At 40.0% G+C, this 25391-nt stretch overlaps 1 protein-coding gene across 4 annotated transcripts in view; it reads right to left on the reverse strand.

The window, feature by feature from the left end:
- FSTL4 (follistatin like 4) overlaps window positions 1–25391 on the reverse strand; it is a 206909-nt gene that overhangs the window by 17658 nt on the left and 163860 nt on the right. For all 4 annotated transcript variants that reach the window (XM_051631294.1, XM_051631292.1, XM_051631293.1 and 1 more), the window contains exons 7-8: window positions 18018–18184; window positions 6718–6838 (exon numbers count right to left, since the gene is read on the reverse strand). In XM_051631294.1, the coding sequence (XP_051487254.1) occupies window positions 6718–6838; window positions 18018–18184 (288 nt within the window). The remainder of the gene's footprint in view (window positions 1–6717; window positions 6839–18017; window positions 18185–25391) is intronic.

Consider the following 25391-nt stretch of genomic DNA (forward strand, 5'->3'; position numbering starts at 1 on the left):
TTTCACTAAGAGACTGGTCAAATATAACTGAAGTTGAATTTAAACCCAAGGTGGGTACTCATATATGTAAAAATCACACACTCCAAACCTTCGCTGAGTCTAGTGAGGAAGGAACTGGAGTTTGTGCCTATCAGAGGTAGCTTATTATTCAATATTTTAACCCAATATCCATCAGGAAATAGCCTGTACTTTCACTCACTGTTATTCTCAACAAATAAAGTGTTTGTAAATTACTTCACTTTTTTTCTAAGACATTTTCAAATCATGACTTACCTTGTTTCAGGAGTGCCCTTCTATTTAATATACTCAATTGGCAGAACTAGTAATTATATTACAATTTCAGGATTGTTCATTGATTTTCAATCATGTTACCTTCATTGCTCAAATCAACAAGGCTTAGTATCACCCAGCAACGATTTCTTAACAATTTACTCACATACTTTGAAGAGAATTTGCAATATTGCAATGTCAGTGAAAAAGATCAGCAGGTCTCTTCTTCCTTTCACCTCAAAGAGACTTAATAAAGAAACATCAAGATGTGCCATATCATGGCTGATGGCATTTGAAGGGTGGCCATGGACTGCTGTGTTTCATAATCAAGTGGTCAACTTTTCTACCAGATGAGGAGATCTCAGGTCTCATGATAAAACTGTTGAAAGGTCATTTTGTAAAGCCACGGTCAGAGTGACTCATTTTCCACTAGAAACTACTGCCTTAAGGGACCTAACTCTGTGGTTTTATATAGTCCATCATCAAGCTCCAAGATGGGAATAATTTAAATGACTATACAGTTGCTTTAGCATAAAATTAAATCTGTGTTTGCAGCTTGCTATGTGTCTATAGATCCATATGGGGATGGTTTAAAGAGTTACATTCACTAGCATATAGTTTCCATCTTTCTGGTTTTTTTATGGGTCTTACCAGAGAGATTTATTTTATTTCTGTCTTAACTACCAGCTGCCAAGTATTACCCAGAGCTGAGTCATCATCTTGGAAGGAAAAAAGGCAGGACAGAAAACCCTCAAGTCTACTTGTTTTTCATAGCTTTAAAAGCTAGAGATTGTTCAAGTGTAATCTGAGAGGAAATGCCTCGAGGCAATTGGAGAGACAAAAAAAAAAATGGGGACTTTTAGCAAAGGAATGGCTTTAAACACCACTTCTGCACTGATGTGTGGGCTTCCTTATCCTGTTTCTTTTACTTGAGAAATAAAAAGAAGAAGTGATGCAAGGTGCACACCACATAAGAGCTATTTAATCAGTAGGTTACCAAAACAACAAGGTTCGTTTTATTAAACTGAGTTTGCAAATTCTGAATAAAAGCATTTATTAGGTTTTTATCTTCTGTTCTGTCCATCACTGTCAGGGTCAGAGCTCCTCCTGACTTCAGGAGTCGCCTGGTCAAGGGGAGGGAGAGCGAAGGGAGTGATCTGCTGGTGGAGATGACTGGCACCTGCCAGAGCCACCTCCATTTAAGGGACAGTGCCCAAGCAATTCAGGGGAATAATACTGAGAGTCATGAGCTTCCAATCCTGTCTGCACCTCAGAAAATCAAATTGGTCTGAGTCAGTGTCTCCAGGCACGGTAGGATAAAGATAGTAATTTTGGTCCACTTTGACAGAGTGCTATGAAGGCCCTGCACCCAATGCTTGTCTCACCTATGATTTGCTTGCCACTAGTAACATTTTTAGAACAAAATGACTTAGGAACTGAGCCCCATTAAAAGCCTACATGACTCATTTAGAATGGACACTCATGTCAGCATTTCCAGTGACTGCCTCAAGGATCATGCTTCCTACAAACAGGGCACTGTCACTACTCACATTTCTCAGTTTTTTGCCTCATACCATGTTAGTCTGCATGTGAATGATCCACATATTTTAGCTGCAGAGCTGAAAACACAAGGGATTTATATTGTAAAAAGTAGCTCAGAGATCACAGACACTGAATCAATGTTCTACAGGAACATTAGTTTAACTTGAAATTACAGCAAGGTGTCTTTTCAAGAGTGATTCATTAGGAAACTGCTTGTTTTCACCTACAAAAATGTGTTTCATCTCCATGCCTGCTCTCTTGGAATTTTCCTGCTCCTTCCATTTTTATACTTTTTATTTCTTCTCCCTTGTCTTACATAATTCATTGCACAGGTAAAGCATTGCATGCAACTGCCTTGTGATAACAGCAAACTGCAGAATGCATTTTTATTGTCCTTGCTACAAATTAATCCATTCCAAGTAAGCACATTTTCCTTTAAAATTGCAAAGATTTCAGCTCCAAACTGTGAATATACGGATAATCCTTTGCTGTTTCCCCTGGTGAATATATATCATTGCTAGCCATTACTGCGTGTGCAGCCAAGGTAATATAAAAATGCTATTATCTTAAGCAAAGTAGGAAAAAAGAGGCATTCAAACAAGTAAGAGATGGGGTAGATAGCCTACTACTGCATATTGAGTAGTAGCTTACTCGTGAGCAGACTGATTCATTACAATAAAACTGCTCAGGTGATAAAGCACAGGATGAGCACAGATGGTGGTATCAAACCCCAAAGACATTGCTACTCTAGGACCTACATACTCCAGGGCTTAATAATAATTGCTAGATTAAGCATTCACTCGAGATGTTTCAATCTTTCAATTTATGATTTAGAAGGAGTTTGCAGCATTCTATGTTTTGTCTTGAAAAGCCATATTAAAAAAAAATATCCTGTGTTTAAAGTACCTCTCTGTTAGTGGAAAATTTGTCCTTTTGGACCCTTATAATTGGGTCGAGGATTGCACGGCTTTTAAAAATTGTTTTCAAGAAATACAATACTCTGATTTATGCTGATGTTTTTCAGAGTGCAAGAGCCAAGGAAAAGGATGCCCTACACTCAGCAGCCTCTTGATTTGCAAACTACCAGTTTTCATAGTTGATTACAATTTTATGTGACTCTTTATCCTCAGCAACTCTTTTTCCTCTTGAAAGTGATAAATGGCTTTTCCTCCCTTCAGTTAGTGTTTGCTGTACACATTTCCCAAGCAATATCCACAGGTAGGAGAGAACATAACTTTCCTGCCATGCTTGCCTTCTCCTGATCAAAGATACCAGCATGCAGGATGAATTTTTCATCCTTAAACTTTGTGCTGCCTTTTAGCATGTTCTTTCCTTCCAAAGACATTAAAGTCCAGCTGAATAAATACACTGACTTAAACTCTGCCACTGCTGTGAATTATGAGATTGATGAGCTCAACCCAAACCCACCACACCAAATGTCACATCAAGACGGCATTTCACATGTGTGCTTGATGCTTTTTGCCTAGAATACATGAGCCAGTGGTTTGGGGCATTCATAGAATCCCAGACTGGTTTGGGTTGGAAAAGATATTAAAGATCATCTAGATCCATTCCTCTGCCATGGGCAGGGACACCTCCCACTAGACCAGGTTGCTCCAAGCCCCATCCAGCCTGGCCTTGAACACTCATCTGGTAGACAAGCACCTGCCCACGTTCCAGCAGGATTTTACTGTGATGAAGCGAATTTATTTCCTTGAGGAAGAAAAGAAAACCATGACAATATACTAGACTGAAATCAAAGCTTTCTATGGGAAAGCTTCTGATACATTTGATTAGTCTGTAATGCATTCAATTAGAGCTCTGAATCTCAGATACTTGATTTTTCCAAAATTGGTCTCTAAGCTTTCTATTTAAGTTTATATTTGCTAATTTCCTGTATCACCTAATCAATGAGCAGTTACATACCAGTGATACATTTTAGAAAGAGACAGAAGAGAAAGTAAGATAAAGATAACATTGGATAAAAGCACGTGAAGAGAGTGCATATAACTAGGCTCAGATCAGTTTAAGGAGAAAAAGGCAATAAAAGGAAAATATTTTGTAAGCTGGACTGATGGGCCTCAGTAAGTCAGGTCCCAGGGGTTAGAAAAAGGAACAAAGGACATGGAAAGAGTTACTGTAGCTTCAAAAAATACCAAATGAACTAAAACACAGTCTAAAAGTTGGGACCTGCCATCACAGACACAGGGAGCTTGGGGAGAATTGGGAATAAACTCTAATACTTCCAGTTGCTTCTCCTTTCTCTCTTTCCTGAGAGAGAAACATGGAGTTTTCTTTAACAAAAGAAAAAAAATAACAAAAACCACATTCTGATTTCTTTCACAGAGTAAAAAACCCTGGGTTTTTGATGTTACAAGAGTATCAGTCCCTCCCTGGAGGAGATAGGCGAGTAGATACACCCGAGCGCTGGCTGACATGGTTCTGTCACATTCTCTTACTGTTTCAGTCCAACACAGAAAAGGAACAAAAAACTCCCATGTTGAAGATGGAGTTTTCAGTTTGATACAGACAGACAGAGACAATCCCCAGTGCTGCACAGAGCCCATCAACTATACTTAGATTCTCAGCATCTTCACTCAATTCAGCTTGGCTCAGTTTCTTCCCTCTACTCCTGTCAAAACAAATTCCTCAATTTGTCCTTTAAGTTACTGAAAAAAAGAAAAGGATTTTCTGAGCAGGGCTCTGCCTCTGGAGCCTCACCATGTATCTGAAGGTAAGCAATGTTGTCCTGTCATCAGTGCTGTTGCCCCAACATCAGCTGCTGGAGAAACCCACGATGCAGGCAGAAAAGGAGAGAATTTAGTGACGTGGGCAGCCAGACACCCACCCCAAAACCTGCAACAACCCAGCTTTGCAAAGCCTGATGGCTCATATGGGAATATCAGATGCTGTAAGGCAAAGATTTCTTGAATCATGACTCTTGCCATATTCCTATTTGTTTAACATCTCTAGTTTTGGTAGAGTCTGGTTTTGAGTTCTGATTTTAATCAGGTCTGATTCTTAAAGCTCTTCATTCAAATAACTGGAAAAGATGGGCATGAATCTTGCTGTCCTATTTCCTCCCCAGCTTCTTCTTCCCAGTGAATATTAAAAACTCATATTTAATTACTGCATTTAGCTAGCAGGACTGGAAAAGTGGGTGCAACGTTTTCAGCAAGCCTGGGTTGATACCAAAATGCATGGCATTTTTTGTAGTATTTAGTAACTATATAACAACCTTAAAATCCAACATGGATAGTATTGGGTTTTTTTTCATATAACAGTGTTCTTGTATTAATACGAAAAAACACATGCAGCTGGTGGTGTGAAACTTCCATTTAAAAAGAAAGTGGGATCTCTCAACAAGTTAAACCTAAGTGGCAGGCATGAGTGTGAAACAAATCAACCCCTCCCCATGGTCTATCCACCTTTCCTCTCATTCTGGTTTTAGTTTCAAAGCCTTTGGGCCTTATATTCTCAGTGATGATAAAGTCTACATTGTTGTCTGCCAACTAAACTCCATCCAGGCTTCATAATATATCACATAATATACACAGGATTAAGTTGTTAACTCGCTTTTCTTTCAACTGCCATTCATCAAACAAATAGCACTTTGAGGAAGGAAACCTATTTTCCCAGCTGCAGCATGCACAATCTAGTTATCCACACTGTCGAGACTTTGCAGTTTACTATCTCAAAAGATGACAAATTATTATGTAGAAACATTAAGTCAGGTTTCATTCAAATCAATTGGAAGCTTTGTGCTCCCCTCCAGGTACTCACTGTGGGTGGGGAGCACTTACATCCAGAAGACCTGAGCTGCAGTCAAACCCAAACCCCACAACCACCACGGTGCCTCTTAAACTGCATAAATACTCCTTTTTTACTGTTTCTCCTCGTGTCAGCCCCTCTCTATTAGCCTGTGTGTACCTGTCTGCTCTTACCAGTTGACAGCTCTGCTTCATAGAGGTCTGCACACGTACAGAGAAAGAACCAAATGTTAATTTTGCTTATAATATATCGCTGTAATAAAGTTACTGAATTTACCTATAAAACTACATGCTCTCATACCAGAGCACATCAAACCTACCCATAGTGAGCAGCAGGTTACCCTGTCTCCTGTTCTGCAGGTACAGTTGGTTGTATTAACACATGCAAATATGAAGGTGGACAATGATTTTGCAGCTGGGGATGTGGATACTCCATGGCTGGTCTCTCAGTGAAAAGCCAGATTAAGTTAATGTAATTTTAAGCTAAATCTGACTGACTGAGTTTGAGGTCAGAAGAAGGATAGTAAACACCTGAATGTAAGCTCCACCAAGCACAAATATAACATCCAGGGGATGGAAGTGAACAAGGAATATGGCCCCTGTGATTCTCTCCCCCGTAAAATGCTTTGCCCTCATTTTACAACCCAGTGGGCCAGATCTTGAGCCAATGTAAATAGCTCCCAGCCAACCAAGCTGACTACAGCCAGGTGATAATCTGATACATAGCTGGGAATTAGCTGGTTTTGGAATCACTGTGCTGTATTTATTTAAATGTCCTGGGTTATTTCACGCAACAGAAACTATTTTCTGGCAGAAGAAATTATTGAAGCAACACTTCTGCTGACAGAAGTAGTCATTAGCCTAAGAGATGCTTTGAAACACTGTTCTTAACTCTATGGGAAGGTTACTGACAGCTTGTTTTACCATTAGGATATGTGCTGAAGCCCAGGTAATTATACACCCCCCTCCCTTGGTACCTTTCTTTTTGATTGCCCATGTGACAGCACGAGTGAGCAAACCCTGAGCGAGCTGCAGTCGCTCTCCTACACAGGCAATTTGGTGAGCAAATGAGATTAACACACAACTTTGCTTACGGGAATGTTTTCATGGATTGTCATATATGCCATTTACTAACCATTCACCTGAAGGATGTGGGTCTGATACAGCTCTTCGTAGCCGTAGGCATGACAGGTGTAATTGCCCATGTGAATAGTTGTTACCTTGGTGATGTAGAGGGAATCGTCTTCTCCAAAATCCTGTATGCAACAAAAGACAGGAAAGGTGCCTTACTGTTACTATAAGAACACTTTAAAACAGCATGTGAAGGGAGGCTACCTGTGCAGTGGTGTTGATAGCAGCACAGCTTGGGAACACAGCTTGAATTTTGAACAGGAGCTTTTAAAGTTCATAAATCAACACGTAGGGAGAAAATGAGCAGCAATTTAAGAGTAAGGCAAAGTAACTCATCTGAGAACATGAACTTTTGTGCCGGTTGCTAACAAGGTGCTTTTTGCACATAAAAAGATGGCAAGCTGTTTAATTTATGGGGGAATTTAATATCTACCAGTTAACCTCAGATGTTTAAAATACTAACTTTGGGGGGTTAAGGTTTCCTTCATCTATGCTGGTTCTTAGAAAATGTTCTGTAACCTTGAGACTTCATGAGAAAGAACCAAAATAGTTCGTCACTTATCTCAGACAATATCCTAGGCAGGAGACAAGGAAGAAGAAAAAAAGCATTTTCTCAAAGAAACTTGCTTTCATCTGTAACTGCTTGACAAGGATCTTTCTTTATCCCTTTCATCCTCCTAGATGTGTTTTTGCATTACTTCAGTTTTTGATTATAGATGGGGAGAATATGAGTTAGTAGAGAGGCTTTGGCACTTGAATATTTTGTGTAAGTGCCCTGCTTAGGAATTGATTTCAAATTATAGTTACAGAACCACAGCACTGATGGGTGATTGAATCAGCTTCTCTTGTTACTCCATTAACATTTAGGCTTTCTGCAGCTCCAGAATTTTGTACTTCTATGTAAACCCAGACGAATACATTTAAAAAACAGTTAATGAGCTTAGAGAATGATTTTTCTTATTCCCATGCTAAACTAAACACTTTGCAGAGTTTCACTGCAAAGGTACAGCAAAATTCAACGTAGAACTCGGGTGGCAGAAACCTGGTACAACAGTGAGTGCTGAAGGGCAGTTTTGCTCCTGAAAACCTAAGGATTCCTTTTCAAAATTCCATCCTGTAGATGGAAAAGCAGCCTGTAGCCAAGGGGCATGTGGGGATAAACCTTGCACAATGTCCTGCCTTCTGCCACCCTTGTCCAGCAGAGCCACCTGGAGTGACATGGAAGCATAGCACTGGAGTGGGGGAGAAGGTGAAAACTCACGTCCAGGGTCTTCCAGCATGGCTTGATCAAACCTACCAGCATGGGTAGCATAAAAGAGGAATGCAAGTGTTCTCTGCTGGTTGGGAGTCAAGAACTTGAGTCTCCCAAAGTCTTTGTGATGAAGAAAGGGAATGTGTGCTCAGAGGTGCCGATGCTGCTCCATTCCCTGCTGTGCCCACAGCAGGTCCAATGCTACAAGGGACCATCCTCATCTGTGCTGTTACTGCCAAACCCCCTGCCAAGGACTGAGAAGTTATGCGCAGGAGCTGTTAGATCATCAGATAGGCTGCTGTCTAAATCAAAACTATTTGGGGTTTCTTGTGTTGCACTTTTCCTGCCTCTTCATAGAGCAATTGGCTTTACAGTTTTGTATTTTCCTTTCCAGCCCTTACATTTTGAACATTTTTTGAAGGAAGTTTCAATCCTGATGCAGACTTGCAATGCCAGTTGGCACCCTTAGAGAAAAGTACAAAGTAGCCCATCTTGTTGCAGTATGGGACTGATCTGGCACTGCTTCTGCTGGCTTTTGAATCTTCTCCAATAACTTCTGTGTGGCACCAGAGAAATGTCTTCTTGTCCCTCCTCTCAGTCACAGGCCAGCACTGGCAGGGGGAACGAAGTTTGGGAACTTGCCCAATTTTTAGACATGTTACAAGGGAGACTGAGAGTGAGCACTGAGGAATGCAGAGTTTAGAGGCAGAGCAACAACCCTTCCTGAAGCACAGACCTTGACTGGAAAGGGGACAGACATGACTGCCCTGGTTCTGCTCCCTGCTACCCTGAGGCATGTGCTGTCCCAGTGTGCAAATGTGTGAACAGTTATAAAGAATAAGAGTAAATCCATACATATTCCTGACATTCATGGCCTGTAATCAAAACCACCTCAGATACTGCTGCCACCTTGGGTGGCAGGCAGATTTGGCATCCTCACCATCGGATAAACTGGCTAAGCTATCAAAAAATGTTATTGCAAATACCTACTCAAAAATTCCCATTTCAAGCATCTGCCTGTTTTCTGGTCAGCTAGATCTTTCCTGATGCAAAGCAAAGACGCATGAGTAACTGCAAATGGAAAAGATATCAACCCTGTGCAAACAATATTTGTGAGATAGAGAAAATGCCTGCAGTGGAGGGGACTTAACAGTTTTTAAAGTTAATCCCAAAGCAACTCAAACTGAGTTAGATCAATAAAATCAGGATGGCTACTTTTACAGAATGGTTTATAAGGAGCAGTGGAAAAACAGGACAATAAAATCATCACTGTTCTAAGTATGCTGCTTTGTTTAAGATGTCTCAGAAAAATATTATGAATGCTTGGTTTGTGCTCTGTAATTGTCTTTTTATGGACAATCTGTTTTTTTCCAATGCATACGAATGTATTAATATAAGTAAAGACCCTTGAAAAAATCAAACTGCAAGATTACAGCATTATTCTATTCCTCTCCAAATGCATTTTTCTTGTAAGGAGAAGCCTCTCTTGGTAAAAGGATAGTTTATGACTTTTAAAAACTAGTTTCTGAATTCTAGCACTTAAGGAGGATTACCAAAGATGATTCAGGTTAACACCATATCATTTATGTCAGGCATAGGAAGAAATGATCTGCCCTGCATTAGAACTTGCACACATGCAGTAAATTCCTTTAAGAGCACAACATCAGTAAGAATGGCCAGTAGTAGATGTGGAAAGGAAAAAAAACGATTATGAAATTTAGGTTCAATACTGAAACTTTTGTTGCTACAACAAGAATTCTGAATTCTCTAACAAGGTAATGACTCTTCTTGTGTGTTTGCTTATTACAGCTCATGGCTGTGTTTCCCTGTCGATATAATTAGTACATTCAGAGGTCCCTTCCAACCTTAATGATTCTATGATTTCACGATTACATTTTATACATACACACACGTTCTTATGCACAAGCACTTTCTGACTATAATTTATAAAGGTGTATTTGGAAGTGTTGTAAAACCCAAGCCCTAGAGCATTAGGAAATGATCAGTCTTTGATTCCTCAATAGCTTCTAACTCTACATCTTACTACCCATGGCAGACCTGGCTCCCTCCGTCTGTGCTGCCTTTGGGTGCTCCCAGCAGCTGCTCCAGTGCATCTCTTGTCACTTCCACTAGATTAAGCAGGGTGTAAATTCGCCCTGGCAGCTGATGAGGACACCTTGCCTCTCAAAAAAGGCACATGGGAGCTGTTTGAAAAAAAGTTCTCAAAAACTGGTTAGCACAAAACATGCTTAGAGACTCCATCCCACCATCCAAACATGAACATGAACCTATAATCTTGCTGAGAGAAGGTTAGAGAAGAAGAGAACATAACTGGCAGGGAAGAGGAGGGGGTGGGTAGAGGGAACAGCAAGAATTCATGCTGGAAAAAGGCAGAGGAAACATTTCTTCTGTGCTTTGACTTTTTTTTTCAGAGCCTTTTTTACGTAAAACCAGATTTCCATGTCACCACAAGCCTGAAAGCAGCCAAAGGGAACCATAAACATCTATGAAAATGATGTGATGTAATTCTTCTCTCCCTAAAAGTCTCCTACCCATAAAGCTGAGTGTCTCAGGGCTGTCCAGGAGTAAGGCAGCGAGTGCTGCACATCCCCCAGGAGATGGGACCCCCAGTAATGTGCAACTGTGAGCTGAAAAGGCATTTTTATATATCAACCCATGACACAGCACAGGCAACCAGGAGAAAGGCAGAAAACTTGCGGAGCATGATTTTCATCCTTGGCCACTGAAGGGAAATTTTCTTGTGAAGAGAACAAAATAGAAGTGATGAAAAAGTGTGACCAAGAGGCAGAAACCCTTGGAACACCCACAAAGTTGGGGGAGGTTGGACAAGCTGACCTTTAAAGGTCCCACGTGACCCAAACCATTCTATGAAACTGATGAGCCTTGCATCAAAGCAGCCAGATAAGGATAAGATGTTCATCACCTCTATTTTATGAATTTCATTATAAAATAACATTACACGTTCTGCTAAAAAAAAAAAAATAATCACCAAGCTGTGCTTATAATTGATAAGGTCGACCAGTGGCAGATGATAAATTGACTTCTCCAGCAGTTTGCCTGATGTTTCCTCTCCCTCTTTGGAATAAAAAGTTCTCTGCCCTTCATAAGCTTCTTTTATGTCTCCCAGATACCCTTCAAATAAAGGACTGATTAAGTGATCTCAGAATAGGTTTTAGCTTTTCAGCATTAAAAAAAAAAAATTGCACGACCCTGCATTTTAAATTGATAACAGCTCAGTAATCTGAAAAAACCTAAACAACAAAAGAAGTAACTACTGCATACAGTCAATTTGAAAAAATAACAAAGCAGATCCTAGCACACAGGTATGTGTTTTTTTTCTTTTTTTTTTTTTTTGTGTGTGTATTGTATTTCCTTTCCATCAGCACCGATTACCAAAGGCATCAGTCTCTCCAAAGAGAAGATTTTTCATATTTATTTATCCCATTCCTCCCCTCTAATGCATTCCCTGGCCATGCAATCTGCCACGGCTCGGAGACACCACACTTAGAAATGTGTAAAACATTGCATATTGCTTGTAAATCTCCTTCACATTCTGTCTCAAGTGAAATCCACTGTGTGACAGTAATGCCACAAATCTCCTGCTCTGACACCCAGGGAGCAGCTGGGGAAGAGGGAGCCACACTGGCCAATGCCCAGGGATGCAGGCACTGCCCACCCACCTTTTTTCCCATTCTTGGGGTTGTTTCAATACAGAATGGAAACATATTTAAAAGCTTTACATTTTTGGCAAATTTCTTGTTTTCCAGGAAATTTGATTTCCAGGCTTAATATTTTTGTAGGATAACTTCCAGTTATTTGTGGGGGGAAGACTCGCCTTAGGGGTAAAAATAGGAAGAAGGAACAGAACAACAAGTCCCAGTGGCACAAAAGCAGATGAGCTCCCCAACTCCCAGCACCTGTCCCATGGAATGGAGCTCCCCGAGTGGTTTCCTTTAGGAGAATCCCATCAGATGCTGGGATCTCTTTCTAAATAATGTTAACATTAATGTTAACATACTGTTATAATAATGTTAAATAATATTAACATTATTAATAGTAGTATTATTATTGTCACCATCTTCGCTTCTAAACCCTTCCCTTTCAGCCCTTCCTGCCAAGCCCAGGGAAACTGAAAACCTTCCCTACTGACAAAACCAGTCCCAGCACTGGGGCTAGGCTGGTGTCACAGACTTTCCAGCAGACAAAGACAAACACAATCACAATTTCATAGTAATCAACACAACAACTAAACTGATTCAACAAGTTCACGTTAAAAAGCTTGTCTGATCCCCAGAGCCCTAGAAATCTCTGACCGTGTTTACAGGATTCTAAAACAAAACGTACCCAAGCATTTAATGAGATGCTTATTATGCAAAATCTACCACAATGACTAACCCTTTGGAAAGAACTTCTCACTAATCAAATGTCTCTGATCTTTTTTACAATAGATTCATGAGTGATTCAGATAAAAATAATAAAAACTAAATCAGTCATGGGCTCTTAAATCACTTTCTTTGGTGCTTTTAATTATTCATTTCCAGAGACAAGCTGAGGACTTATGCTTCATTAATATTATTTGTTCTTGGTTTTATACATGCTATCACTTCAGTAATTTACATGGAGAAAAATTCAGCCTTAAGCAAATGCCAGAAAAGTATAGCAAACACAGTCTGATGGGGCATTAATTTATTTTTTCTTGTTTTTCTGCTCCAAGAACTTTGCACAACATAAGACTTTGCTGGTGAGCCAGGAAAGTTTTTGGAACATATGGAAATGAACTTGTTAGATAGTTGTGCATTATAATATAGATAAAAATGGATAGCTTTTCTGTCCTGAGAAACTAAGAGACAATACGAGGGAAATCAGTGGTAGCTCTTCTGGCCAGAGCTGCTGAAAGGGAGGAGTTTGCATACCAGGGATTTAGTTAAAATGTTTCTCTTAAATGGATGTACTGGACACTTCAGAGAAATGCAAAGACCATGACTGAACAGATAAGTACCAATCCTGGGAGGAAATTATATTAATAATCTCCAACTTTCTCCCTACAGTACAGAGGTAGATAACTGGGATTCATGGATTTTGGTCTGTAATTCAATTATCCATTCCAACAGAGCAGATACTAGAGAGTACAACTGATTTCAGGGAGTCCTAATTCATCTCATTCTCAGTTTTTTTTCTAATGCATTTTTTCAAGTGTGCCAGTCTAGCTACCTTAATACTTTGCATCAGATGGGCTCACTCCTTCCTTCTTGCTCATTTTTAGCAAACCCCAGCTATGCTCGTAGTTCTGCTTTTCTGTTAGAACACCCAGCCTGAGGGATTCATGTCTAGGAGAGTCCATCTAACAGCTCAGGTTTCTCAAAACTGTCCCAATGTGTGTGCCCCACATGCCTCTAAAAATGCAAGCAAAACAAAACCACCCTGGAGTAACATCTTCCTCCACACCAGGATGTTTAGGAAGGTGAAGCCCCTGGTTGTTGAGGGCCAGTGAACAACTCTCTGTGAAGGTACTTCTGGCTGTGCAATCATAGCCTACAAACTTTGGTCTGAGACCCAAAAACGAGCTAATCCACCGAGGGCACAAGTGGATGCAAGTTCAGTGATCTTCATGAAAGCAAAGTGAGAGATTAGATACACATCCTGAAAACACTCTAAGTATTAATTTTCCACTCAACCTATGTTTTAGAGCCTGCAAAGACCCAAGTTACCATAAGCACTGTGCAATTTCTGAAACTCTGATTTGAACAGAGAAAAAACTTGGTAGAAATGAAGAAACCTGAACGTCCACAATCTGCAATGAAAAGCTTTTTTTTGAACCAATGATCTAATGCAGATTTGAGGTAAAATGTATGGATTAATTTGAAATGAATACTAATGAATTAATATTACAGCTACCTGCATTACACTTGGTAATTCACCAGATTCTTATCCACCTGTATTCCATAACATTTGTTTTCTTATGGTAATACTCTCTCCTCTCTTGTCTGTTTATGATTCCACCATGCTTCTGGAGCATAATCTTTTGTTTATAAATTTTGTTTACAAATGTATTTGTTTCTCTGCAGATGATGTTGAATCATGTGAAACAATACCCTGTAAATACTGAATAAGTACATCTGACTCCACGAGGAGTTTAGTATATTTTCAAATCAAGGAATGCTTTCATAACAACAGATTTAGGAAAACATCCTGCTTGTTCCTAGGGGACAAAAGTATATTATTGTGGAAGATGACACATTTTAACCACTTCACTATTTGTAGTCAGAAATCAATTTGGAGCTATCACAATCTCAACAGTTTCAGCTACATTATAGTTATTTTCTGCATGAGAAAAGTTGATGTTACTTTTTTAAAGTGCAGCTGCAAAGAGAATTCTAATGGATGAATAATATGGATGGGTAATTTATGGATAAATGATATTTCTATGCTAAAAGCAATCCTAAATGTTTGCAAGAAAAATTATTTAATTACATGTACCATTAAGATGGCACTTTTGCAGTAGCTATGTGACAACTCATTAACAGCATTCCTCACAGACAGGACAAGACAAATTATTAATAATGTTGCTTATGAAGGCTTCTGATTAAAAGAGCAATAAAAAGTTATTAGTATTTTGTTGCCAATCAAGGTATCACATAAAAATGATTTAAGTAATGCACTTCAACAAGCAGGCTTTACAGTAATCTTCAGCCTCTCAGTTCTATGTAAATTTAGGATTATCTAGGTTTTTGTGGACCATCTTTGTCACTTCTAGTATTAATCTGAAACACAGTGAAGTTTCTCATACCACATTTGTCAAGAATCTGGAGGGGATAAAGCCACAAAGGCCTTTTAGCCCTGCCTCTCCTGTTCTCATACCTTGCTGGAACGATTCTGTTTTGTTATTTTTTTTTCCCCACAGCTGGGTTTCTATTTTCATCTGATTTTGTGAATCAGCATTTAGAGGAGAATGAGTTTAATTGAAATATAATACAAGGATTTTTCCATGTGTGTGACTATCCTGTAGGTTTGTATGTGATTACCACCACGCCAGGAGCAGGGAGGATTTTCTTGAAGTTAAAAAGGTACAATTAATCTCCTGTTGCACTTCCAATTAGCCAAATTGCTACCCTTATTGTGGAAAGCCAAAATTCAATTGAGTTTCTGCTTAAGGCACACTAGAAGAAAACTGAAGTAATTTAATTTACTGACTTCAAGTGTATTAAGGAGCACACTGCCTTTACTTTCGTGCTGCCAATGCCTGTAAATAGATTATTGTTTAATGTGAGTTTCTGTACCTAGGAGAAGTGGAAGCTTTGAAGCATCTGCTGCCACCTGTCCCAGCCCATGCTCTTGGGCTCCACACATTGTCACACTGTAAACCTCTAAGTACATGTTGCTGCTAGATTTTAAAGTTGTGATTAATCTAAATAAAAAGACTGAATTTACCAGCTGAAGGACCATCTCTTCATCCCTGCTAGGAACAAGGGCTCAGACATGGAGGTGCCTGTCCTTGGTAGCCAGAGAGGGGACAGATCCAAGTCCTACAGACTGCCCAAGGTGGAAGAGGGAAAATAAAAGATGGTAATCCCCCAACTGTGTCACTTCAAGTAACCAGACCAGAACGCAGATGGCAGTGACATATACAGAACCTCAAACACTTTACACTTTCATTAAAGATGAAAAAGGTGTGGAGGTGTTTATTAGATAGAAAAAAGTTGATGCACCCTAGTAGCAGGTGGTGTATGACAAGGTGATAGAGATCATAAACTGACATGTGAAACATTAAAATTGAAGCATAAATCTGTTTTTCTCATGCAAGAATCTCAGAATGCTCCTTTGATACAATTTCTCAGTGATACACTAGTTCAAACAGATAAAAAAGTGATTATTTTTGTACTGCTTCATGGGACTGTCCAAGGGGGTGTTAAATCATTCAGGAACCAGTTCATATACAAGAATATAACTCTTTCTCTTAACATTTAATAACCAATGAGAAAGAGAATTACTTATAAGTAAACCAGAAATCCACTTGGGTGGCACTAAATTAGGGAAGAACTGCCATTTCAGCCTGAAAGCATGCTCCTCAAGATTCTATTTAACATAGCAGGAGTTGCAAATGAAGCCCCAGAGCTATGTGCTAGCTGCCCTTCAAAGATGTGCTTCTTTTCCAATTCCTGTACTGTATTTTTGTGTCCAGTTCACATGTGAACTTTTAATCTCTTAAGATTAATGTGATGATAACCAATATCTCATAAAGGTGAGATTAATACTTGGAATTTCCTTATTTTTTTGTAAAAAAGATAATAATTCAGAGACCTCTCTTGAGCCTCTGTAGTGTGTGGAAATAAGATTTCAGAACAGCTGAACCTCTCTTCTAAACCCACCAAGAAAGCTCACCCTAAAAACACAACACCTCAGACTATCTAGAGAATACAACGCTCAAAAGAAAAGGCCCTCTCTAGACCATGGTTGCACAAAGCTGTTGGATTTGCTCACTGCAGATTAAACTAAGCACACTGAGAGTGTGTGTAATCTTCACAAAGCTTACTCTGTGCCAAGAAACTGGTTTGAAGAGCATTTGCAGAGAGTGGTACAGGCAGTGAGTTGCCAGGGCAGCCACCCACATGGCCCTGCCAGGCTCCCACCGCAGCAGGGAGCCCCTGACCTTGCGTGTGGCAGCTGGGCAGCTCTCCAGGCAGTTTTAGTGCCAGTAACTCTAAGGTCATTATTCTAACCCTGTCACTGAAGGATGTCTGTGAGGAATCTGGTCAGGTAGAGCAGCCTTGGGCTGGCTGTGCAATCCTGCGTGTCAGGATCCAGTGGGAAGTTTGCTGGCTTTATGTCACATCTCAATGTCATGCTCCCAATGGTGACAATAAATGCATTTTTAAAGGGTAATGCTTGCTTTGGTTGCAATTAAAAATGTTTAGATGGTTAGAAATATTGATTTTGGGCACACAGTAATCACCTATACATAGGGCACACAATTTTCCTGCTAAGGTAGAGTCAACAAATAACAAGGTGCAGGAATTTCTGTCTGATATGCTGTAATTTCATGTACTAATGCAGAAGAGTGAAACAAGGATTTTTCACATTTCAGCAATCCTGGATACACAACAATTTTGGGAGCTGTAGTATTGACTTTAACAACTCCAAACTGAGTGGTTATCAAATTAACACAAGCTGAGCAAAAATATAAATCAACTCTTGCTGCAGTGTAATTAAAATAAAACCTGATTTACTGTGTACTTTAATGCAAAGAGAAATGAAATACACACTGTATTTTTCGTACACTACTTTCCACTCTCTCTGTAATTAAATGTTATTAAATAAATGAGTAAGTTTATACCATCATTCAGGTATTGTCTTTACTACAAACTGTGACTTGCACATCAGACCAACACCACGAGTTAAGAGACATTTGTCTTCTTTCCTGCAAGGGCATTGTCACACCCTGCTGAATAATCCCAGATTTTAAAATGCTCATCAGAAATAGTAGGAGAGGAATGAGATATGAGAATTGGCTGAAAGGCTAGTGAAACTGGAGGAACAGAGATAAAAATGTATTATGTGATTTAGATAGAGGAGAGGTTTCATTGCCTACTATAAATGTGTTGTATAAATGTATTGTTTCGTGCTCTCCATGAACCCATTTCTTTGTACTGGGAATGGGATCCCTGAGGAGTAAATGGTCTGTAGAGCTGCTGGAGTCCTGGGTTTCCAGGGCTGCTGTCTGTGGGCCACAGGTTGCAACAAACTGAATGAGCAAAAAGGGATGAAGTACCAAGGCAACGTAAGTGCTGGGTTAACTACCATTCTGAGCTTTAATTTCCTGATGACACATTCCAAGTGCCCATGCTCTCAGCTGCACACACGTTGCTTTGCCTTTATTCCTGACACATATTCATAATTCATATAAGACTAAAATATCAGGCCAGCTTCCAGTTTTCCAGTAACAATAATGAAATAAATCTTGTTCCCTTAAAACTATCATCTGTAAATGAAGTCATACTGAATGCCCAACAAAAGAAATGACCAGAGTGACTTACATTGATATCCTCCAGGTCGAGGAAGTTGAGGATCACGCCGTTGCGCTTCCAGATGATGGGAGGTCGCAGAGTCCCGCGGATGCCGCAGGTCAGGACGGTGCTCAGGCCAACGGTGATGGTGGTCAGGCTGATCTTCTGCTCCTCTGGCAGGCTCAGCTGAACCACCTCTGCAAAAGGCAACAACTCAGGAATCAGACACCAAAGAGCACAAAGAGAACTGTTCCCCTTTTCCCCAGTCTGCCTTGCTTCTTCCCCATTCCAGGAATAACTTCGCAGGGTTTTGGCAAGGAGATGAAAAAAAATCCCAAACCCTTGTAAAAAAAATCCCAAAAAATAAAGCCAAGGGACATGGCAATTGAACCTACCACAAAATTACTGTTCATCTTCCTCACCTGCTTCTCATTTCTGTCATTAGGATCTGAACATGGTCTGTGTATCACTTAGTCTATCTGCCTGGCTAAGATCTAAATGCTTCATGCACTTTCTTCCAGCCCTCTGAACAAGAGCTGACTTCCAGTGAATGCAAACACTCATCTTTATAATGTCAGTTCACAGCTTTAGACATAACTTTGTCTTAAAAGTTAACACTTTTTGTGGGAAATTCCTGCACCCTTTTATGAGGCTTACACCATGGAAAAGCATGGAATAAAAACAGAAAATCTCCAGCATCTCCTTCTGCAAGGATCACTTTCCATCTCTTCATGCTCTTTAATGGAAGAATGGCTTTAACATCTCTAGAGCAGTAAATCTCTTAAATCTGTTCACTAAAACATTTGATCCCTCTCAGTAGGTTGGGGAAGCCTGAAAGCACTCAGGGCAGTGCACTGCCCTCACAGCTGGTTGGGAACACACAGTGTAAAACCTGCTTGTACAGCAGTACCAAGCAGCTCTGCCTCCTGCCTCTTCCTGCACCTTCCACTTAAGCAAGAAGTAAATTGAGCATGCCACAAATTGCATTGGCCACTGGAGATGTGAGGCTGACTTGAGGCTGCAGAGATCAATACACGTCATAGCTGCCAGCTGTGAGCTGCTCCCTGACTTGGTATTTCCAGAACTGTTGTAGGAAGCTGTTGAAAAGAAACTGTAGCTTTAGTTTGACACATGGGTGATGAAAAATTAGACTATTTGACCAACTTACTGCTGTTCTCTGGTTTGTGGTGGCTCCCACAGTCACTACATGAGAATAAGGCCTGACACGGACCATCAAGCAGCTTCTACACCTGAAGCCTTAAAATCCAAATGGGGAGATGGAGGAGAACTGGGAAAGGGAACATTACCCACCCCAGGTCACTGAGCAGGAGAGCAGCAAAGCTAGGAACACATAAACACATTGTTAAATTGCATTGCCCTCTGTACCTCCTGGAGAGCTCAGATGTGGCCACTGAGGACCAAGTGCCCCTAGGAGCAGTGATGTCCCACCCCACCACCCTCACCCAGCTGCCTGAAGCATGTAGCCAGCATATAGGGGCAAAGAATGGAGTGTTTTTCTGCTGAAGAGAGAGCTCCTTATAATGAATGAAATATGAGGAGTGCACTTGACAGGATAAAAAAACTGGTAATTGCAATAATTTGTAGCATGCAGTAGGGCTAATGAGCACATCTTTTCTTGAGGAGAAATGAAATAGAGGGTCATTCATTTAGGAGAGAATTGTTTTTTCATCTTGCTGCTGTTTTCCTTAATTCCCTCTGCTGTTTCTCATACTGCCTTGAGTTTCCTGGCTCCCGCTGGGCTTCTATCAGCTCCCTCTTCAGCAACATTTTTGGAGTGTTTTGTTGCAGTAGAATTGAAGGCTCCCGGCCCGTCTTACAAATGCTAGCTAGAGAAGCACTGGGTTTACATTTTAGAAGCACACTAATGAAAAATACATTAACTTTTAATTAAGAAGACACCTTGCTTAGCTGCCATTCTTGGATGAACCATATCAGTCCAATAAATGACTTTTTATGTTAAAGCCTGTAATTAGTACCGACCACTTCAACAATACACACACTCTCCTTTGCTGAGTATTTCTAGGGAGTATGTTTGAGGGCATATTATTACCAGTACATTTGAGGATACATTATTACCATCTAAAAGTCCTTCTACTAATACAGAATTATTTTGTGGGGCTTTAGTCATTGCTTTATTGCTAGTCATAGAAAAGATTTCCTTATGTGATTGGGTGTATCAGGGAGGAAACAGGGATTATTAAAGAGCATGTGAGGGCTGAGCTTTTAAAAAATCTTTTAAAAGACTCAAACTCTTGTACTTAAGTGGTAGAGCTTAGTCACGCTTTATGCTGGTTGGATTATCTGTCCAAATTACTAAAGTGACCACAATGATTTTGTGTAGAACCTCTAGATTAAATGTTGAACACTGTTCACTTTATTTTTCAAAACCTTTAGGAGTTAAAAGGATTTTTACCACGGGTATAACACTGAACAGAACAAATGAGTAATATTTAAAGTGCACTCACTTGCAGAGCAGAGACTGGAATGGAATTTGGTCCCCAAATCAAGCAATTTTATGTTCATTTGGAAATTCTGCAGGGTGATGCATACAAAACAGCTTCCTGCATTCACTGGATACAACCTGTTTCCGTCCTAGCCAATCATATTTATCAATGTTGGAATAATCTCCTCAGGAAGTGATGAATTCCCCAACACTGGACACTTTTAGACTCATCTTGACAGGGTGCTGGACCATCTCATCTAAATCATTTTCCTACCTGGAAAGGTTGGACCAAATGATCTTTGAAGTCCCTTCCAACCCAGCACTCATTCCACGATTCTGTGCTTCTTTCTCCCCCGTTCAGGAGGCTGAGGGGTCACTCCTTGCATGCCAGTTGGCACCAAGAGGTTATTGATGGGAAGGATCTCTCTGTCCTGCCTCTCACACCTTTTCTCTCTGCTATTATATTCAGTCTGAGAGAAGCTGCAAAGCACCGTGGACCTGCGGTGACCCAGGCATAGCCATTCTGATGCTCTTATGTTAAATCTCTTGCAATACCAGGTCCCACGGCGACACATTGGAGAACATGAAGTCTTATTCATTCCTTTTCTTGTTCAAAATGTCAAGATATTGTCGAACATTTTCCTCGGCCCCTCCTTTGCTCCAATTTTATTTCTGAAGGTGTTAAGCCAGAGTTGCTCTGCACCTTTGCAAGCTGCGCATACTAATGCGAGCAGGTATTACTTGTTGTGCTGTTTTATCTTGGAAATCTTTTTCTCTGCTGTCATTTAGAGCCCGCCAAAGGCAATCATAATTTCACAATGAAGACATGTATAATTGAGGTCATTATAGGGAGCAACCTGGAATGAGCATCTACGGAGGAAAACTCATTGATTTAGCACCGCGTGGAGATAATTTACATAGTAAGTGCTGGGTGCCTGCCTGCCTTTGCTCAAGCTACACCCCATACAGACACAGGTTTTACACTTTAAAAAAGTGCTTAACAGCATTAATTAGGCTCTTTTCTCTTAAATCTCAGGAAAATATACTTTTTAATACATTGTTGCCACCTTTAATCATTGTTCCATTTGCTCATGGATATCTTGCCTTGCTAAGCCAGGATATGGAATTACTGACTCTACTGCTCAGATTCTGCTTAGGGCATAAAGCAAGACTTTGAATGCTGTGACTTGCTCTCAGTGGGAGACAAAGAACCAAAATGTAGCCTTGTTTGAAGCAATGGGAGGGTGATTTTCAAAGAAAGTCTCAAGTACAGATTCTTGCCCCCAAATTAATGCTCCTGAGCAAAGAGACTGTTTGTGAACTGAAGCCTGGGTAACACAGCCCTTAATTAATCAGGTTTCTCCAGCAATGGTTCAAGTCAGGACTGATTTAAAGGGATGAAAACTTAAGTCTCCACTCAATTCCCCAAGTCCTACAGCTGTGTTTATGCCTGCATTGCATTAGGAAAATATCTTTATTGCCTCATGGCCCAATATTGCATCAAGAAGGTCAGTGGTGATCCTAGGACCCAACTTAAACCAAGAAAATGAAAATAAATTTAAAAAAAAAAACAAGAAAAAAACCCCAAACAAACAAGTTATATCTTTTATGACTATTTTTCCCCAATAATTTTTATGCGATGTATTTGGCCTTGCATAGAGAGGGTAGAGCAATTTCAGACCCTCTTAAATCTTAGCTGACTGCAGTTAATTGATTTTTAAATGACTGTGTTATATGTGAGATGTATTTATAAACATGGAATTGAACCTGAAATAGGGCCAACCAAAGTGTAAGTCAGGTGACTCTGTTTGGCAGACCCTGGGCTGAGATGTGGTCATCTAATTAGACACTGCAGAGAGAGGTTAAAAAAATGAAGGGCAGTTCGCAGTGGGTCTGAATCTGTAAAGCACGATATAATACACTTATAAATCACTTCTATTAGCATGTGATTTATTTTCTATCCTACACTACAGACCAAATAAATGAATTAATAAAAAACCTTGGTACGCAGATCACCGCAGGTTTGCATGCGTTTGCAGACCTGTCACACTGGCTGTTTTTAAGATTATCTCCAGAAGAAATGTTGCTGTGCTATCACCTTGTGCTTGATATTAAGGTTCAACAAGCCAGTTTTACCTGGATGTATTCGCTGCCTTCTCATCTGCCCAGAGCCAGGTGAAAGGATTCTCCATCACCCAGCCCCAAAAGAAAACTCAATTTTCTGAACACCAACTAATTACAGGGAAGTCAGTCATGCTAGTAAAAATATTTATGTTATTTATTAACAGTATTAGAACTGTTAATGATCATGATTAAAATTGTTCACAATTAATTAACCCAGAGAATTCCTACAGCTCCCACATCAGTTGAGAGCAAATGATGGGCATGAGGCTTCTGGCTTTATAACCTGTGAAAAACACCACCAAGAGCTGGCTCTGCCTCTGGTCACCTTCAGTGTGACCCCTCCACCAACCAGCTGGCCTCCCTGGGACATGCTACGAGTTTGGGTTCCCTCAAAAAGAGGTACCACAGTGCACCGTTCTTCTCAGTCATGTAAGCTTAATTAATGGGAATAATGATTTCTAAAGCTAAGTAGAAATGTTAATCTCTCAGCTTTATTTTGTAACTGTAATAATTCAGGCTCTTAATGTAATTTATAAACCCTCAGGACCTTGGGTGTACTACTTCAGGAAGCATTTTATTGTAAATTCTCTGCTAAATTAGTAATGCTGTTTTTTAAGTCATAAAAAGGCATACTCATATTTCTAGCAGTGTGAAAGAATTTAGTGCTTCAATCCCTCTCCTGTCATTACTGTTAAAGGCCACAGGCTAGGACTCCCTGAGGTAGGTCCCAACCCTGCACTGAAAGCTAAAACCTGTCTAGTGGAATTCAGAATAAATATATGCAAATCACCAGTGATATTCAGCTCTGGTCTGGGGCTGGAAGACAAAACTCCATCCCTCATCCCTGTCAGGCTGAACAACTCTTCTAACCTGTGTGACCATGACTTCTAGATTGAATGTAAGAGAAGAGCAGCTATCAAAACAATTAAGATTTACAATGCCTTTTACTTTTTTTTCAGCAACTGAGACATTTTGTGTGTTTGTATTGCACTCTCACTGCTGTACCAGAGAACTGGGGGTTGGAAGGGTCCTTCACTGAGCACCTGGTCTAACCCCCTGCCATGGGCAGAGACATCTTCCCCTAGACCAGGTTGTTCAAAGTAGTTGATTATTTACTTAGTGAAATATGCAGAATAAAACCAAGCTTAACTTGAAGGAGGAAAAAGATCTCATGTCAGAGTCTGATCCAGCTTCTAAGAGGGATTAAGGACTTCACACGCAGACCAAGCTAGCCTTGCACCTCTGAATTATCTGAACCCTCTGAAAGAGTGAAGAAATGTCCTTGGGGAGGATGAGCCTCCTTTCCAGCTGTTGGATTTGAGAGCAACCAAGGCTGTTTGTCTCCTGGTTCTGTGAGGATAGGTTCAGATCTCCTGACCTGGTGTCTCCATCCTCTCCAGAGCCTGCTGGAGCCCTGGGTCATCAATGTTTGGCTGCTTCATGGGCTGGGGTGATTTGCTCCCCAGGAAGGCCAATTGTTCACACTGACTAGATTGAAGCTTCAAGTGAGTAACTCCAATAGAGCCACCTGCACTGGAAACATCTACATCTGGAGAGACAAACTCTGCTTCAACAGCTGTTTAGATTTTTATCTTCATTATAGATAAACCTCTTCAAAAAATCATACACATGCAAGAAAAGAAGCCCAGCTTTCCCTATATGAATTTGTATCAAGAACACTCAGCTAGCTAATGAATTTGCTAAAAATCACTTACATTGACTTTTAACCAAACACAGCTTCTTCATGGACTGTAACTCTAAAGATCAATTTATTGTCTCTTTTTTGTTTTTTTAAAGAAAACAAGCAACATAGTTTCTATCCATCCCATCACTGCCCTCCTGTTACTAATCAGAAGGAGAACATTTAGTCTGTGCAGAAGGCAATAATTCATTCATTCTTGAAAGTACATGAATAAATATAAGTTGTTCGGTGCTTAATTATCTAATCTCATGAGGGCGAAAAGTGATGGATTCATTATGTAAATAGACATAAGTAGTCTATTTTAGAGAATAGTTTACATAAATACATTTGTTTTTATTTGAAATTCCTGTTTCACACAGATTGAGAGCAATGCTGAGATGATTAATTTTTGATAAAATATTCCCATGTTGTGCCAACAGTGTCCTGCTTGGATTGTAACAGCCACACATTTCCCCAGTCAATTTATTAATCTGAAAAGTAAAATTGCTAATGGTCTAAGAAGCTCTCTTAATTACTTCTGGTAATAGTCATGGCAGTTAAACACTTGACTTAAAAGATTTGTGTCTTTCTTAATAAGAGTAAAAAACTTACTCTATAGATACTGTATACCATAGTATGCTTACAATCCAAATAACTATGGGAGAGAAATGTTAAAATGTCTAACTTAACCCACAGAAAAACATTATTTTGTATTTTTGGGACAGATGAGAGTTGTTGCAGCTGCTTTGTGTGTTTCACACCCCCTACTCAAATCTATTTGAATTGATAGAATTAAGACCAGTTGTTTCTCTACCACAAAAGCAACAGTTGTCTCTTGTGAAAAAGTTTATTTCAGCACTTGCAGGAGTTTAAAAGTTTCTTCCAGTCCTTCAGAAATACCTTAGTTTTCAAACAGAACTCCTTAGCATGGCTCTTTCAAAGCAGTGAAACTTTTAAGAACTGCCACTCTCTCTATTTAAACTATGGTGTTTTAGAGGACCAAAACCATTCGAAACCACTGAACTTTTTTTTCTGTAACTTTTGCAAAATACACCAGCTGAACTGATATATACCTGATTTAAGGCAGAAAAAGATAGCTTCTGGGGCAGGATGTGGCAAGCCAAGTTTCTCCCTG

The sequence above is a fragment of the Apus apus genome, chromosome 13, assembly GCF_020740795.1.
Source record: "Apus apus isolate bApuApu2 chromosome 13, bApuApu2.pri.cur, whole genome shotgun sequence".
In the NCBI taxonomy this organism is placed as follows: Eukaryota; Metazoa; Chordata; class Aves; order Apodiformes; family Apodidae; genus Apus; species Apus apus.